This window comes from Maniola jurtina, chromosome 22 (assembly GCF_905333055.1).
Source record: "Maniola jurtina chromosome 22, ilManJurt1.1, whole genome shotgun sequence".
In the NCBI taxonomy this organism is placed as follows: Eukaryota; Metazoa; Arthropoda; class Insecta; order Lepidoptera; family Nymphalidae; genus Maniola; species Maniola jurtina.
In genome coordinates this window covers 6,274,230-6,289,369 of record NC_060050.1, presented here as the reverse complement: position 1 = coordinate 6,289,369, position 15,140 = coordinate 6,274,230, and the positions used below count along the sequence as shown (strand labels likewise).

The 15,140-nt window shown below is 36.8% G+C and overlaps 1 protein-coding gene across 3 annotated transcripts in view; it reads right to left on the bottom strand.

Moving 5' to 3' along the window:
• The window catches only part of LOC123876670 (dopamine receptor 2-like), a 165,308-nt gene that overhangs the window by 69,414 nt on the left and 80,754 nt on the right, over nt 1–15,140 (bottom strand). For all 3 annotated transcript variants that reach the window (XM_045922963.1, XM_045922964.1, XM_045922962.1), the window contains exon 2: nt 1,499–2,931. In XM_045922963.1, the coding sequence (XP_045778919.1) occupies nt 1,499–2,754 (1,256 nt within the window). In that variant the 5' untranslated portion in view covers nt 2,755–2,931. The remainder of the gene's footprint in view (nt 1–1,498; nt 2,932–15,140) is intronic.

Below are 15,140 nucleotides of genomic sequence, written 5' to 3'. Positions count from 1 at the left end.
TTTAAAAAAATTGTGTTACAATAGGCCGCCAATTACAAGAAATCCGATCGGCTCACGGCGCGGCTTATCGATTCGTGACCGCCGAAACATCGGCGGCCGTAAATCAAGTTGCGCTTATTATGTTACCTAAAAGCCTCACTAAATCGTTTTGGGGCTTTATTTTTGTTATAGACGCGGTTATTTTGGATTAACGTAGGTATAACGTAATCTCTCACTGCATCGTATTCATCATTGCTGATAGTCGTGAGCCCTTTCCATTTATCACATAATGGTAGGAGTTATGTTGGGAAAATAATGCAGTGGGTTCCTAGATCCGCATACAACTCGACTAAAAGAACGAGATACTACCTTTATAATCGATAGGTTTTACTCTTATATCATTTAATTAACTGGGACTGACGACGGTTTAATGAACTCTCTAAGACGAAAGGTAAAAAAAGGCCAAAGACGGACCCCAAAGTTGGACACCTATCCACATACCAACTTGGGTGACCGTTGCTTATCAATCGGAATCAATGTGACAACTAGGCTACGCGTCCCTCACGGAGTAGGTACCCCTGGTCCTACCTATTTATAGGTTTTCAACAAACACACCATTTCAATTAAATTCGGCAAAAAAACATAATTATTCGTAAATATTTGTAAATTAAATCGTTGAATGTATTTCATAGAGACGTAACGGCTTCAAAGTTATATAATATTAAATGTAGGTAGGTACTTCTTTTGGATCAAAGGATAAAAACACCGATTTCGTGCTCAAATTTTTTGGCAGCTGATTAAAATTTTAAGCCGACCTTTCATGCAGATCCTTAGATCCTTTTTAAATACACAAAAATACTCCTTTTATGTCTAAATATTATGACGATACCAACATAATGCACAACTTTACCACAGTTTGCATTTAAGAAATACCTACTTTACAAATTACACTCATTACTGTAAACTGAATAAATTTTATATTTTAAGTGAATATTTGAAGCTAGCACTAACAAAATGGTATGAATGGCTACAAAAAGTTTTAGCGAGCTTCGTTCAAAAGAGTGGCCATGCATTTTATTTGTTCGCTGTCCGCTTTTGTAACCCGACGTCATAATTCCTGACTAGTTCAAATTCAGTTTCATAGAGCGAAATTGGATTTTTAAAGCTTTTTGTACAATGTAAGAATTGAGATAGCAGATTAGCTCTACAAGGTTCAAAAAATCGGCCAACTGCGAGTCAGACAACGAGGGTTCCGTACTCGGGTATTTTTTCCGACATTTTGCATGATGAATCAAAAACTATTGTGCATATTAAAATAAATAAAAATCAGTTTTAGAATGTACATTGTACAGGTAAAGTCCTTTCTTATGATACCCTATAGGTTTTCTTGACAGACATGACAGGTAGACAGACGGACGGACAGACAAACGGATAGAAAGGCAGACAACAAAGTGACCGTTTTTTCTTTATGGAACTTTTTAGGGTACGGAACCCTAAAAGTTATAAAATGAGTACTAACCTTCTGAAATCTCTGCTCCAGCAGGCGTAAATGACTGGGTTCATCGAGGAGTTGACCCATCCCAACCACGTCACCACTACGTTGACGATTTCTTCGTGAGTGATGCACGACGAACAAATACCCGATAGGAGGTTCACTACAAAAAATGGCAACCAGCACACTATGAACACACCCATCACGATGCCTAGAGTTTTTGCTGCCTTTTTCTCTTTGGCAAATTTTGCGAATTTTCGCGATAGGGAAAAGTTTTTTGGCAAATGTTTGTTGTGCGCCACGTTTGTTAGACGCGTTGACGAACGAGAAAGTCCATTGTTTTGTAACGCGGTCAAAGGTTCCTGATCGGCTTCCTCAGGAGTACAAGCACCATGACACACTTCGTTTCTCTTACGCACTGTTCCACCTCTGTGAATACGTAACGTCAACTCTAACTCACCACTCGGTCTCATCACTTGTTTAGTCCCGATTTTTAAAGATCTCGTCTGTATTGTTGCAGCACGATATATACGATAATACGTGAACACCATCACAAATAAAGGTAAATAAAATGATATCGTGGAGGAAAATATGATGTACTCCAAGTTTTCCGTAAACGGACACTTATAATCTGGGACCTCTTCTATTCGCACTGCACGCCACCACGCGATAGCTGGAAATGATATAGCACCCGAACACACCCACACGGCTGCTATGAGAAATGCAGCTTTCCGTCCACTCATGCGCATCGGATATGTAATGGGATCTGTTATAGCCCAGTACCGGTCCAAAGATATCACACACAAGTTGAGAATTGACGCCGTACTAAATAAGACGTCCAGTGATCTCCAGACGTCGCACCAATCAACACCGAAAAACCAAGTATGCTCCAAAACTTCGTAGAGTGCAGAAAACGGCATCACCACTAAGCCGACGAGACAATCTGCCACTGCAAGTGATGTAACGAAGTAGTTTGTGGATGTGTGTAGATAGCGCTCTCTTACAACTGCGAGAATGACCAGCATATTTCCAAACACAGTGGTCAAGGAAAATAAAAGCAAAAAGGCAACCAGAACTGCACGGTCTTGGAGAAGTTTGATATATTCATTCCACGGCTCCTCTAAATCAACTGTGTAATTGTATGTGCCATTTTCAAAACTAATATTATACTCCAGTACAGTGTTAAAAGGAAATCCTGCAGATTCGAGAAAAAAATCTGGTTGTTTTAGCGAAATATCAGATTGGCTTCTTGCCACCAGTATTTCTGATCTGGTCGCATTCATATTTCCCTAGTGGTTATTCGCTTGCTAGCGCCATGGCGATTCTTTGCGTTTGCCTTGCTTTGCCCGCAACCATTTTAAGATTACATTCTTGGCAGGCATTCTGTTTTTGATTTCCAATATTCGATCCATGTTGAGTGGGCATAGTTTTTTTGTTGCTCGCCGGTAGATTGACGTACCCTGAAACAATAAATTTACGTTATTATTCAAGGTCTACGTGGTACAAATTCTACGCTTATATGGCTTTACGCAAAAAAGCCATGTACAATATTATAGAAGCCATATCGAGTTGTTTGTTATTGATCAATGAGTAGCTTGAATACTTTGAATGAAATCCGAAAATAACCGTGAATAGTCCTAATCAATTGAAGAAAGTTAGGCAAACTTTATTTAAAGCTGGCTTAAACAGCCACTTGTTCAATCAAACCCTTTTTTAACCCCCGATCCAATAAGGGGGGTGTTATAAGTTTGACGTGTGTATCTGTGTATCTGTTTATCTGTCTGTGGCATCGTAACTCCTAAACTAATATACCGATTTTAATTTTGTTTTTTTTTGTTTGAATGGTGGCTTGATCGAAAGTGTTCTTAGCTATAATCCAAGAAAATCGGTTCAGCCGTTTGAAAGTTATCAGCTCTTTTCTAGTTACTGTAACCTTCACTTGTCGGGGATGTTATAAATTTTTAATTTACACTTGTCACTTTGACTAGCTTTAGACCTACTGAGAAAAATATTTGATCTAATCCTACTGCCTGTTTCCTTATGATACTCGACCTAATAAGTGAGAGATTAGGTTGGAATTTTTACACACATATAAAGATCAGCTTTACGTCTATACCTATGGGGGGAAAACAGAATATCAAAAAGTATATCGTTCACCGAGATGACTCGTGAGGTAGGTTATGTAGGCGTACGGTGTAAAGACATAAAAGTGCGAGTTGGAGTCGCACACGGAGGGTTCCATATAACTATCGTAAAAGCACTTTTTTATTATTTGTTGCTAATTGTTATAGTGGTAGTAGAAATACACCCTCTGAAAATTTTAAATATCTACCTATTACGGTTGAGACAAAGCCCACTGACAGACAGACGGACGAGCAGCGGAGGCTCAGTAATAGGCCTCATTGGATTCCTTCGGTTACGGAACTCTAAAAAATCAAGTACATAATTCAAAATCTATAATAATTAAGAAAAAAATATACATATTATATAGGACTAGCTGATGCCTACGACTTCACCCGCGTGGATATAGGTATATTAAAATCTCTTTGATTTTCCGGGATAAAAAGTACCCTATGCTACTCTCCAGGTCCTTAACTATACCCATGCAAAAAATCGCGACGATCCGTTGCTCCGTTGCGACGTGATTGAAGAACAAACCAACAAACGAACACTCTTTCGCATTTATAATATGGGTGGTGACTGGTGATGGAGGCTGTTGGGTTATGCAAAGTGCCCGTGAATCATTTATATCGCCATCTCACGCCCTTGGTTCGGGATGCGCGACATAAATAGTGTTTAGCGAGCAGCGGTGAGATCAAACGAAACGTGCTCCATGGGGCGTGAGCTGCCCGTTCACATGAGGGCACTCCATGCACCCCTCCCAAACCCCTTCGACCTCCATGGGGCGATCAAAATTTATAGCAGATACAGAAAAAGCCTCGATAGCTCAACGGTTGAGGATAGGAATTCCGAAAGGTCGGCGGTTCAAACCCCACCCGTTGCACTATTGTCGTACCCACTCCTGGCACAAGTTTTACGCTTAATTGGAAAGGGGAGCATGGCATGATTATCATGGCTAATATTCTTTTTTTTTTTTTAAAGTAATGCCAACTTCTAACACCAATTTAGCTCAGCAGCCTTAAATTGTACTGAGATCTAAAAAAAATTGTTCCAATAAACAGACTTTTTATTTTTCCATGTATAGTAAGTAGCTTTACGATTGGTTCGGAAAGTAGATTCTACTGGGAAGAGCAAAAATAATGCAGAGGTTTAAAAAATATATAATATTAATTAGTTATCGGTGCGTAAGTGGAGACGCTGCCTAAATCTGAGGCACGCCGCGCTGTGAGAAAACTGAGCACATCTCCTTTCAGAAAGAGAAGGGTTAGTTCATATTCCACTGTATGGGCCAAGTGTGGATTAGCAGACTTCATATTCCTTTGAAAATATTATGGAGGCTCAAGCATGCGCAAACATCTTCACGATGTTTTACCATTAAAGTACCATTAAAGTGGTATTTAATTGCTTAAAACGCACAAAACTCCGAAAAATTAGAGGTTCTCGAACCTCCAACCTTCCGAATAGGGGGTGGAGGTCTTATCCACTAAGCTATCGCGGCTCTTGGTATGCGTCCACAGCTGGACATAGACCTCAAGAACGCGTCCGCTCTCAATTTGCCTAAACTCCAAGCTACTCAATGGATACAAACGAAGCTTATCTTGTGCGCAGTTGAATGCTTATAATTCCTATATGTGGATCGACATTGTTTGCTTGATTTTCAAAAGGCCTATTCTTAGATTAGTTATATAAGATGATCCTGAAATAGAATACGGGTTTAGCCGGCGTAATAGCTGGCTGCCAGTGGCGGGGCAACATCAAAGTTCAAATTGGGTAGGAGATTTCGTGTGAGACGTAATACCAAACTTGCAGGGTATTGATACAAAGTAAGTTGGCTATCACAGGAGGTTGGGGGTTCGATATCGGCACGCACTTTTTTTTAATAAAAAAATAGTGAGTCACCGAGCGGGTATGAGCAATATACCTACTGTTATCGTATTATTATTCCTTTGAAATTGAAACAGTAAAGTAAAACAATCTACTTTCCCGTATCCGAAGCCACAGGCAAAAGCTAGTTAAGTTAAATTTAATAAACATCTACTAAAATGAACTCCTATTTTTCTTTGTCCAGAATACCTCCGCGAAATTCTCAGTAAATTCGTCTGCGTCTCAAACAATATACTTACTTATTTCTTGCTGAATTCTTTAGAAAAATAATAAATAATGGCTTTATTAAGGGAAGGCTTGATATCAAAAATATTACTCCTTTATTACTCTCGATTTAATGTTAATTGGAGCTCAAGCTATTTCATTGGGAGTTAACGTTTACAAGGAATGTAATGTTGTGTGTGTGTCAGGGTATGAAGGGTTTACAGTTTTATAACGAAAAGCTCCATTTGCAATTTTTGTCCGCAACAGAAAAGTCGACTGTTACCTACTTCAAATGACACATTAATAGTGCCGTCCAGTTTTCACAGTTCAAGTGTGAAATATTGCAGGAAAAACGCGCAAACGAAATCCAGCCAGTTTCAAAATTGTAATATTTCTCGGCTACATTGGTAAATTGCGGCACAAATTGTTTATTATTTTTGCAACATTTTCAATTTCTATGTTTCTAACTGGATGCATGTCTATTCATGGTACAGAAAAGGCAGATATCATATAGCTCATCATCAACACGATCAACTCATCGACGACCCACTACTGAGCACGGGTCCCCTGTCAGAGTGAGAACGTTTTAGGGTGGTTTTAGGCCATAGTGAGTTATGGAAAGTCTCAAGCATGTAGGTTTCCTCATGTTTTCGTTTACCGTTAAAGCAAGTGGTGTTTAATTGCTCAAAACACACATAGTTCCGAAAAGTTAGAAGTTCGTGCCCGGTGTCGAACACCCGACCTTCCAAATAGGAGGTTGAGTCTTAACAACTAACATATCTTATCACCGCTCTCAAATAGATGATAATTATCGAATTTCAAACCTTAACTATTTGGTTTCAAACTACAAACGCTTTGAACTAGTAGTCGTAGTCTCTCTCCTAACTTATCTACAAGTGGTATTATAATCTCTGTTTTTTTTTTTTTATTCCTTTATTTGTAAACAACAGCGGTACAATTATTATAATTTTACATTTTAAACTATATAAAAATAAGGCCAAATGGGTTTACAATATACGAGTATGATTACAGTTAATATAAAAGTAATTATAAATTATAACAGAACTAAGCGTGTGTTAGTGTATGTGTGTGTGTGTGTGTGTGTGTGTGTACACACATACACTAACACTCATGATTTTTCAAAGTGCTCTAGGTCCAAACGCATTTGCCTGCCTGTCACATCGCTCAAGTACGCGGTCCTTCATATAAACTCATGTATACTTTGCCGCGCCGCGTATAGTTGCCCGTTACGTCGCTGAAAATTTGCCTTGCTCCATATAAACTGTAGGTATACCAGTTACTGTAACTAAAACTATAATATTTGTCGCGCATCTCAGCGCAAACGTATTTGCTAAATCATCATATCAACCTATCGCCAGCTCCCTACTGAACATAGATCACAGTCTCAGGGTCCACCACGCGGGCCAAGTGCGGATTGGCAGACTTCACCGATGTTCTCGGTCGTACATTATGGAGAGTTTTGAGGCATGCAGGTTTTCTCACAAGATGTTTTCCTTCCCGCTGAAAGAAAATGAAAATAAAGATGAAAACTTAGGTCCAAATAAAAGCCAGATACAACTCTGAAGTTCCATACCTAACCAAGAGTTCAAAAATTGTACTTACCTACCTAAATATTTTCAATTTTACGAATTTCAGCTCTGCCATCAATCAGATTGAGCTTGAGATTAATTGTGACGGTTATCCGGGGATTGGCCCGAGGTCAGACGGGGTGATAGCATCCTATGTAACTAACATACCTACGTACATCAGTGGAGTAAAGTTCAGGATTTGTTGCGGAAGGGAACATCTCTACAGTTTCAGATTTTAGAATGTAGATAATAGCATAGATTATAATTAATAGTACCTACCTGTTACCTGTACGTATAGATACAGACCGCAATCACTCCGCAATTCGCAAAGACTTTTACATAAAATATCGACTCCTGTTGCGATGAGGTTTGCTTCCTCGTTTCTATACGCACTGCTGGAATATCGAATGCCCTTCCGGGTTCCGTTTGCCCTGCTAGCTATTAGAGCCTTCAAAAGAAGAGTGAAAAAGCTCTTTCTGGGCAGGCATGCGCTGCATCTTAGGCTACGTCATCTCCTATTTGGTGTGATTGCAGTCAAGCGTAAGCCTATAAAGATAAGAAAAATGTAATTATTTACTGCGGTCTAAAGTTTAACAAAGGCCTCTCTTTTTATCGCTTATACTCTGATCTCTTACACATCTCTTTGTTATGAGATCGAAGGAGATGGGTAACCGTGCTGCTATCGCCGGTGTAGGTAGGTATACTTCACAGAATTAGGAATAATATATAAATTAGGATTTCTGTCGGTTGGCGAGTCACGCGACCAAGCGAGCCCGGGTGGCCCAGCCTATACTTAATAAGAGAGCCAGCTGAAATGTTAGGTTTCAATCTATAGAGCTTACTTTGGCTTTGCTAAGACTTAAGACAGTAAAAATGAGATTTATGACTTTTATACAAATATCTCATTTGATCTCAGAGTAAAGTCTAAGTTAAGTCAAAGTAGACACGCTCTTTAGATATCAGCCATCTCAGCCTTAAACTTTCATCTAAGAAGAAGTCTTAGGTAACTATCGGGAAGAAATCTGTGTATCTGTCAGTTATCTTTCCACGGCTTATTTGCTGAACCGATCTTGATGGGCACAGAGATTGTTGCTTCTGCAAAAAGACGTAGCAAACTTTATATCACGAAAAATCCAAAAGTTCTAGTCCACGTGAACTTCCGGGTATCAGCTGGTTAGGTATATAATTTTAGTTTTTTTAAAAATGTATTTTCCAAATAATCTGTTTGTACGTCACGATTTGTCATACATCGTATTATTTGATATACGTAGGTAATAATTATTCATATTATCGTTGATGATAAGCTATTGAACTGCGTTCACATGCATAATGTTCTATTTGCATAAATTATATACGTATAATCTAATAGTTAGAAACGTTATTAAGTACTAATGATTACCTTATTACACTAAGGCAGAAAGGGCCAAGAGGCGCAAATATGAAAATATAGAAAATAATTTCATATTTGTGCCTTTTGTAGTGGAGACCATGGGTTCGTGGGGCGAGGATGCCAGATCCTTTTTTAAGGACCTGTCATCCCGTCTTGTGGAGTCCACGGGTGACCGGAAATCTGGCAGTTACCTTGGTCAGCATATTAGTCTGGCCATTCAACGAGGTAACGCAGCCAGCGTTCTGGGCACCCTGCCTCGTTGACAGTGATTTGTATGATATTTTTGTTTTATAATTTTTATATTTAAGCATTTTTAACATTTGTGAAAATCTGTATTATTACTTTCTGAATTAAAGCCTAAAACGTAAATTACCTTAGATCTTAGAGAGTAAGTTAATAATTTAAATACAATCGTATGAAACTGGAACGAAGGAACCAATTATTATGTAAATTTTTGTTTTTGGAATAAATAAATATAATTTAAATAAGATAATAATAAAGAAATAATAATTAAATAAAAACACAAAGTTACAAAGTGTCGGAAAATGAAAAAAATTGCGAAATTTTCGAATCTTGCTCGTTTAAAAAATAGTAGTTAATAGAGTAGTAAAATTGAAACGACAAAGACCAATACTAATACCGCATAAACAAATCATACAAGAAATATCTAATGTAGGTTTATAATAATATATGTTTTCCGCAGCGACATCCAATATATTTTCCGTAGGTAAAGTAAAAAAAAAGTTTTTTGCGATTGCTCAGATTTTTAGTGCTCTACATATCATAATGTACTCGTAAGATTATTTTATTATTGTTCTTGGAATTGTACCAAAGTTCCCCTAGCTTTAATGCTATAAAAGCACTTTTTCTGGTAACGTACGCTGTAAATAAGAGTCGGTCCTATTTTTGTGTGTAAGGAAATAATATGGAATATCTTTATCTTTGACGTAGACTTAACAAGAATCCTTACAATATATGTCAGGGAAAATACATAAGGAAGATAACAGACGCGAAGGAAATTATGGTCAGGACCTTTTGGCAGCTAGAGCGCCCTATCTCCCTGCGTCCTATAATCCTCAATGCTGAGGGTTGTATCCTCGTCTATTAATCACATAATGGAGTCATCTTGGAATACCTAGTAATGCAGTGGGCTCATAAATCCATGCACTACTATGAGTACGATTTCGACTCTCTGATTAACAAACTCAAAACAAAAATAAAGATTGGCAACCCATGAAGTATTTTGATCTCATAAGGCCAGAACCAAGAAAAAAATGTGAGATGGATAGATTAATTTTCTGCAGTATAACGAGAAAGAGATGGCAGTAAAGTAATATCGGCTGCCATGGGACCAAAATATCTAATAATAGTGTTTTAAAAAGCTCCCTATCTTAGTCAACAAAAAACAATTTGGTAAATTAAATTTTTGGAAATTGTTATCATCAACACAATAAAAAACTGTTATATCGTGTTTTTTTAACTTGAGTGTAGAAAAATTAACTAGCGTTTCCGATAAAAGCTAAATAATCTAGATTATTTGGAGTTTTGGATTTTTTGTACCGAGGAAATTGTATCCAATCGTGTTTCTGTTTCATGGGGAATTCAGATTAAAGATCCAAAAAGAACATTTTAAATGTTTAAAATGCTGTATTTTTTATGTAGTTTTCAAATAAAAAGCTTGTAATAATGTTTCTAAAGTTTTATTTAAGTATATCTCTTACAAGTGTTATTTTAGTAAAGCGCGGGTGCTGTTAGCTGTAACTGAAATTGATTAAGGGTAGAGGACTTAGTAGAGGAAACACAAAGGTCCGTGAATTGCATTATGTAAGCTTTCCTATGGCACGCGCACTATGTTGAGCTTAGTAAACTTTGTTCTTGAACAAACTGTCATGGTCGCGTACTTTGGAACTAGTAAATGGATTTTAATATAACAAAGGGAGCAACTTCAGCTTAGCTTAAGGGGCTTAGAACTTAAACTTAGTAATGATTCAAGAATGATTTTTTTTTTGTAAAAATTTAAGCTTAATTTTTGAATCATTGTCAGTATAAAATCCTGTGTTAAATCATATCCAAAAGAGAAAGCCTTTCGGAGCTGGGTACAGTCATTTCGCTCCTCCAAGCCAATCTTTTTTGCTCATCAAGAATAGTAGGTATACCTAAGTACTTACCTACCTATAGTCTTATGTTTGCTTTAGCAGGCCCACTGGCCGCCTAACAAAGGCACCGAATTGAGAACCTCCTCCTTTCTGGGAGTTTATTAATTAAGTTGAAATCGCATATACGAAAATTCATATTTACGAATATGGGTTTTCTTGCAAATATATATTATTTTGGATAGAAACATTCAGCAAAGTAACTTCAATTTTAAAACAAGTAATTTAAATTTACTTTTTAAAAACAAAAACAAAACTTTTATCCTACTATTCCGTAATTTAAAACTAGAAATTATCTCTTATGTAGGTATTATATTTTGTAGTAAGTAAGCCCCGAGCAAATTCTATTTTGGTAAGCTTCAAAGCCCAAATATAATTTCGACACAAAAATCAAAACTTTAGCCAAATTCGTTTGAAGCGTCCGTCCCAAGCAAAACTTGTCAGATTTTTAGATTAGGGACCGAAAAATATTTTCGGGTTACGCATCGCCTTGATTGAATAAGTTATAGCATAATACCGTTTCTTTTCATGTTGACGACGCATTGGCAGAGTGAACTATTGGGAAAAGTTGTCAACAAAATGATTATTATGAGGTATATAACTGTCATATATTATATGAGGTATATAATTGTCAATATACCTCTTCATACTATTTATCCTGATGATAACAAATAAAACTTTATCTTGATTTTTACTTTAAAAAATGTAAGCATGCCAAAATAATCAATTTTGCAATTGAAAACAATTGTCATGAAATACTTTTGATATACTTACAAATTTTGAAACATAGTATGTGACTGTTGGCAGTAGGATTGAGAGCTAACAATTTGAAACCTCCTCAAGTTTAAAGTCTTTAAATAAAATAAATCACTCACATAATATTTGTTATAAATTATGCATTATTCCACAACCAATAGCAATCATCATACAATGTGTCAATAATCAGTTACAATACTAACGTAATTACTTAACTTCGTCAACATAAGCGATAGCCTAATACATCCTAACTCCTAACTAAACATTGCAAATGTGACCGCGCACATCACCATAATGCAATTCAGTGGCGAATCATCATTAAACTCGCACAAATTACTGGGCTTCTATTACGAATAATGTGTTCAATTTGACCGTATGTTTAACAAGTTAGGTTACTAGATGATTTTATGTTTAGTGTGAGTAGCGACTACTGTCACGATCTCTATAATTTTATTATCATCGGTAATAATAATAGGCATCATGACTGCTAATCAAATCAGCGACTTTTTATCGAATGTTAAAACGCTCGCTTATTATGGGAGTTTGTATGAAATACACAGATGTGACGTCATAACATTATTTACTATTTATTTTCATTACTAAGAATTACTATTAAATACTATATAAATATTATAAGTACTATTTATTTTAATTACTAAGAAATCATTTATTTTTTGACCTTGGCATCATCCCCATTGGAGAGACTACGAAAGGGGAGTTTATTAGAAGCTATCCCTCTTGCGTCTTGACCCTTGCGTACTGCATAGTTGCTCTGTATACGTCTCCGTTGATCGACTGTGCGGTTGACCTTTAATCAACAACAATACATACTCCTCCGAATGAGGATAGTGGATGCTATAACCTACCACGCTGGCCAAGTGCGGTTTGGCAAACCTCATATACTTTTGAGAATATGTATTATGGAGACCTCATAGGCATGCAGGTTTCCTCACTAAGATGTCACGATATTTTTTTTCATCGTTATATTGATCTTAATCTAAACTAAATATTGCACATAATATGACCACTCGGCATTGTAATATATTTCAGCGGCAAACCATCAACATGCCACGCAAATTATGGAGATACGGCCGTAAGTTACGACAATGTCAGCATTGATGGTGTTTCCGTAATATTTATAGCGAGACATCCCCGCAATTTAGGGTACATAAAAGGGGCTAAATCGTTGGTTATGTATAATATTTAAATAAATACAGCTTTATTTAATTACTAGATAATGCCCACGTCTTCATCCGTGTTGATTTAAGCTTTATATCCCGTGGAAACTCGTTGATTTCCGGGATAAAATATAACCTTGCAAGCTCTTTGTACATAAATCTATCAAATTAGTTAAGCGGATGGGCCGTGAAAAAGTAACAGACAGGTAGACATACTTACTTTTGAATTAATAATAGTATAGCTATATTACCCAAGAGTGCTTAGACTATAAATTATATCACGTAGACAAAGTCGCGAGCAAAAGCTAGTCAATGAATAAAAATAAAAGTTGGTTATACGGGTTCTACATGGATAGAGTAGACTCGAGATACATTCGAGCATTTCACGTAGGCTAAGTTGCAGATAAATCCTTTACCGTACCTATATATAAATCTAATAATGTGTAGAGACTTTGTAAACGCAAGTCAAGAGTGAATAGGCAACTTCTAGGCAAGCGCACTCCATCTTAGGCTGCATCATCACTTGCTAGCAGGTCTGATTGCAGCCAAGCGCTAGTCTATACAATTTAAAAAAAAAAAGAGAGCAAAGGTTACAAAATCTTAAACATATACTCCATATTATATTCATCACATAACCTTATGGAGGGAAAATGCCAGAGTGTGTTTAGCCATAACTCAATTATTCTGGATTGTAAAAATAAACACTAACCTTTGCCAGACAAAGTTCCTTCGGGAGCCGTGTAATAGGAAAAATATATTATAACTATAATAAATAGGCCAAGCCAGCTGAGTTGTCAATAATTCGTTTCGCGATTATAGCCTGGGGTATTCCAGTTTGATCGATAGTCGTTGGAGTTTTTCGAAAAGTAATATCGAGTTATAAAACTTTGTTGCTACTTTTAGTTATTTTAAGAGAAGTCTCCCTTGAGCGCGCCTCCTATATAAAAGAAAGAAACTTATTTTAGTTAAATTAATAGGCCGATATAAATACGAGTTAGCTGTTACATCAACGGTGAAAATAGCAGTGAGCTGATGACGTTTGAACTGTATAGAAAACTGACCATTGGAGTTATAAGGTCCTCGAGTAGAGACAACAGTAGAACGTCTCCTGCTCAGGTGATACAGTCTGCGACTTGCAGGCCGTAGAGGCGAAAATGCACTGCTTACCCTAGTTGAAATAACTCAACGCTCGCTCTGTCATTATCAGCGTGGTCAAAAAGTCGTGGATCAAACGCAATAGGGAGATAGAGGAGGTCATATAAATATATAGGGATATAACGAAGTTAAAAGAAAAACAACCACAGCTGAGGAGGCTTTACAAGTTAGCAAGTAATAGTCGACCAACTTTAAAATGTAGGTAAGTACTTGGAGTCGCATTTTCATTGAAAAATACTTAGATGTTGTGTGAAACAGCTAGTATGTTGTGATGGAGTAACTACAGAACCCTACACTGCACGTGGCCCGACACGCACTTAGCCCGTTTTTAGAGTTCCGTATTCGAAGGGTGCCATAGTGTTTTTCATGGCGGAGTTTTAAAAAAAAATTAAATTTTAAAACTCTATTATGAAAATTAAAATAATTAAAAAGTATTATTTCTTATTCTTACAATGATTACGGAACCCTTCGTGCGAGAGTCCGACTCGCATTTTGTATTACCAAACACGCGCTGCCGTTAAACTTTGTATTGGTCCAAGCTTTTCTCAAGTAAAGTTCCGCATACAGTATTGTTTTCTTGTAGTCTCACACTAGTTTGTCCAATTTCGAAGTTTTTTGGTAGGTTTAGAGTGTGCTCAGTTCGCCTTTAAGATCAGATTTCGCTTTTAAACTCGGTAGATACTCGTAATAATTCCTCTTAATAATTGTGTACCTAGTGTAAAGTGTCTATGCTTACACCTATTGGTTTAATAATTGATTGTTAAGTACTGGATTTAAAATAATGTTTTAAAAGAGAATAAATTAAGGAAAAAATTACGAGACATTTCACCTAGTTTACCTCCTCAGGAGCCTCATCTGGGGACAAAAGGGCTGGCTGGTAAATCTCCGGAAAATCAATATCTAGGCATTACTCAAGATGTAATTTGACCAAAAATGTTTGATTATTCTCTTTGATCTTCTCTTAAATTACCCATTTGTGATCCATTTATATCACTCAAAAGATTTATAAGACTTGAAAGAGTTTAAAATCTAAAGAACAAAAATATTATTCCACTTGTAAACACGGAAAGGAAATTATAAAATGTCGATCTGTTATAAAACTATATTGGCTTTCTCTGGTGCTAAAAGTTTTATTACTTCACAGACACTTTCGACGCGGCATCTGTCGAAGATTCGTACAAGTTCGCTGAATGTGTCCGTTTAATTTAGACAGAATCTTTAAATTTTATTTTGAACATT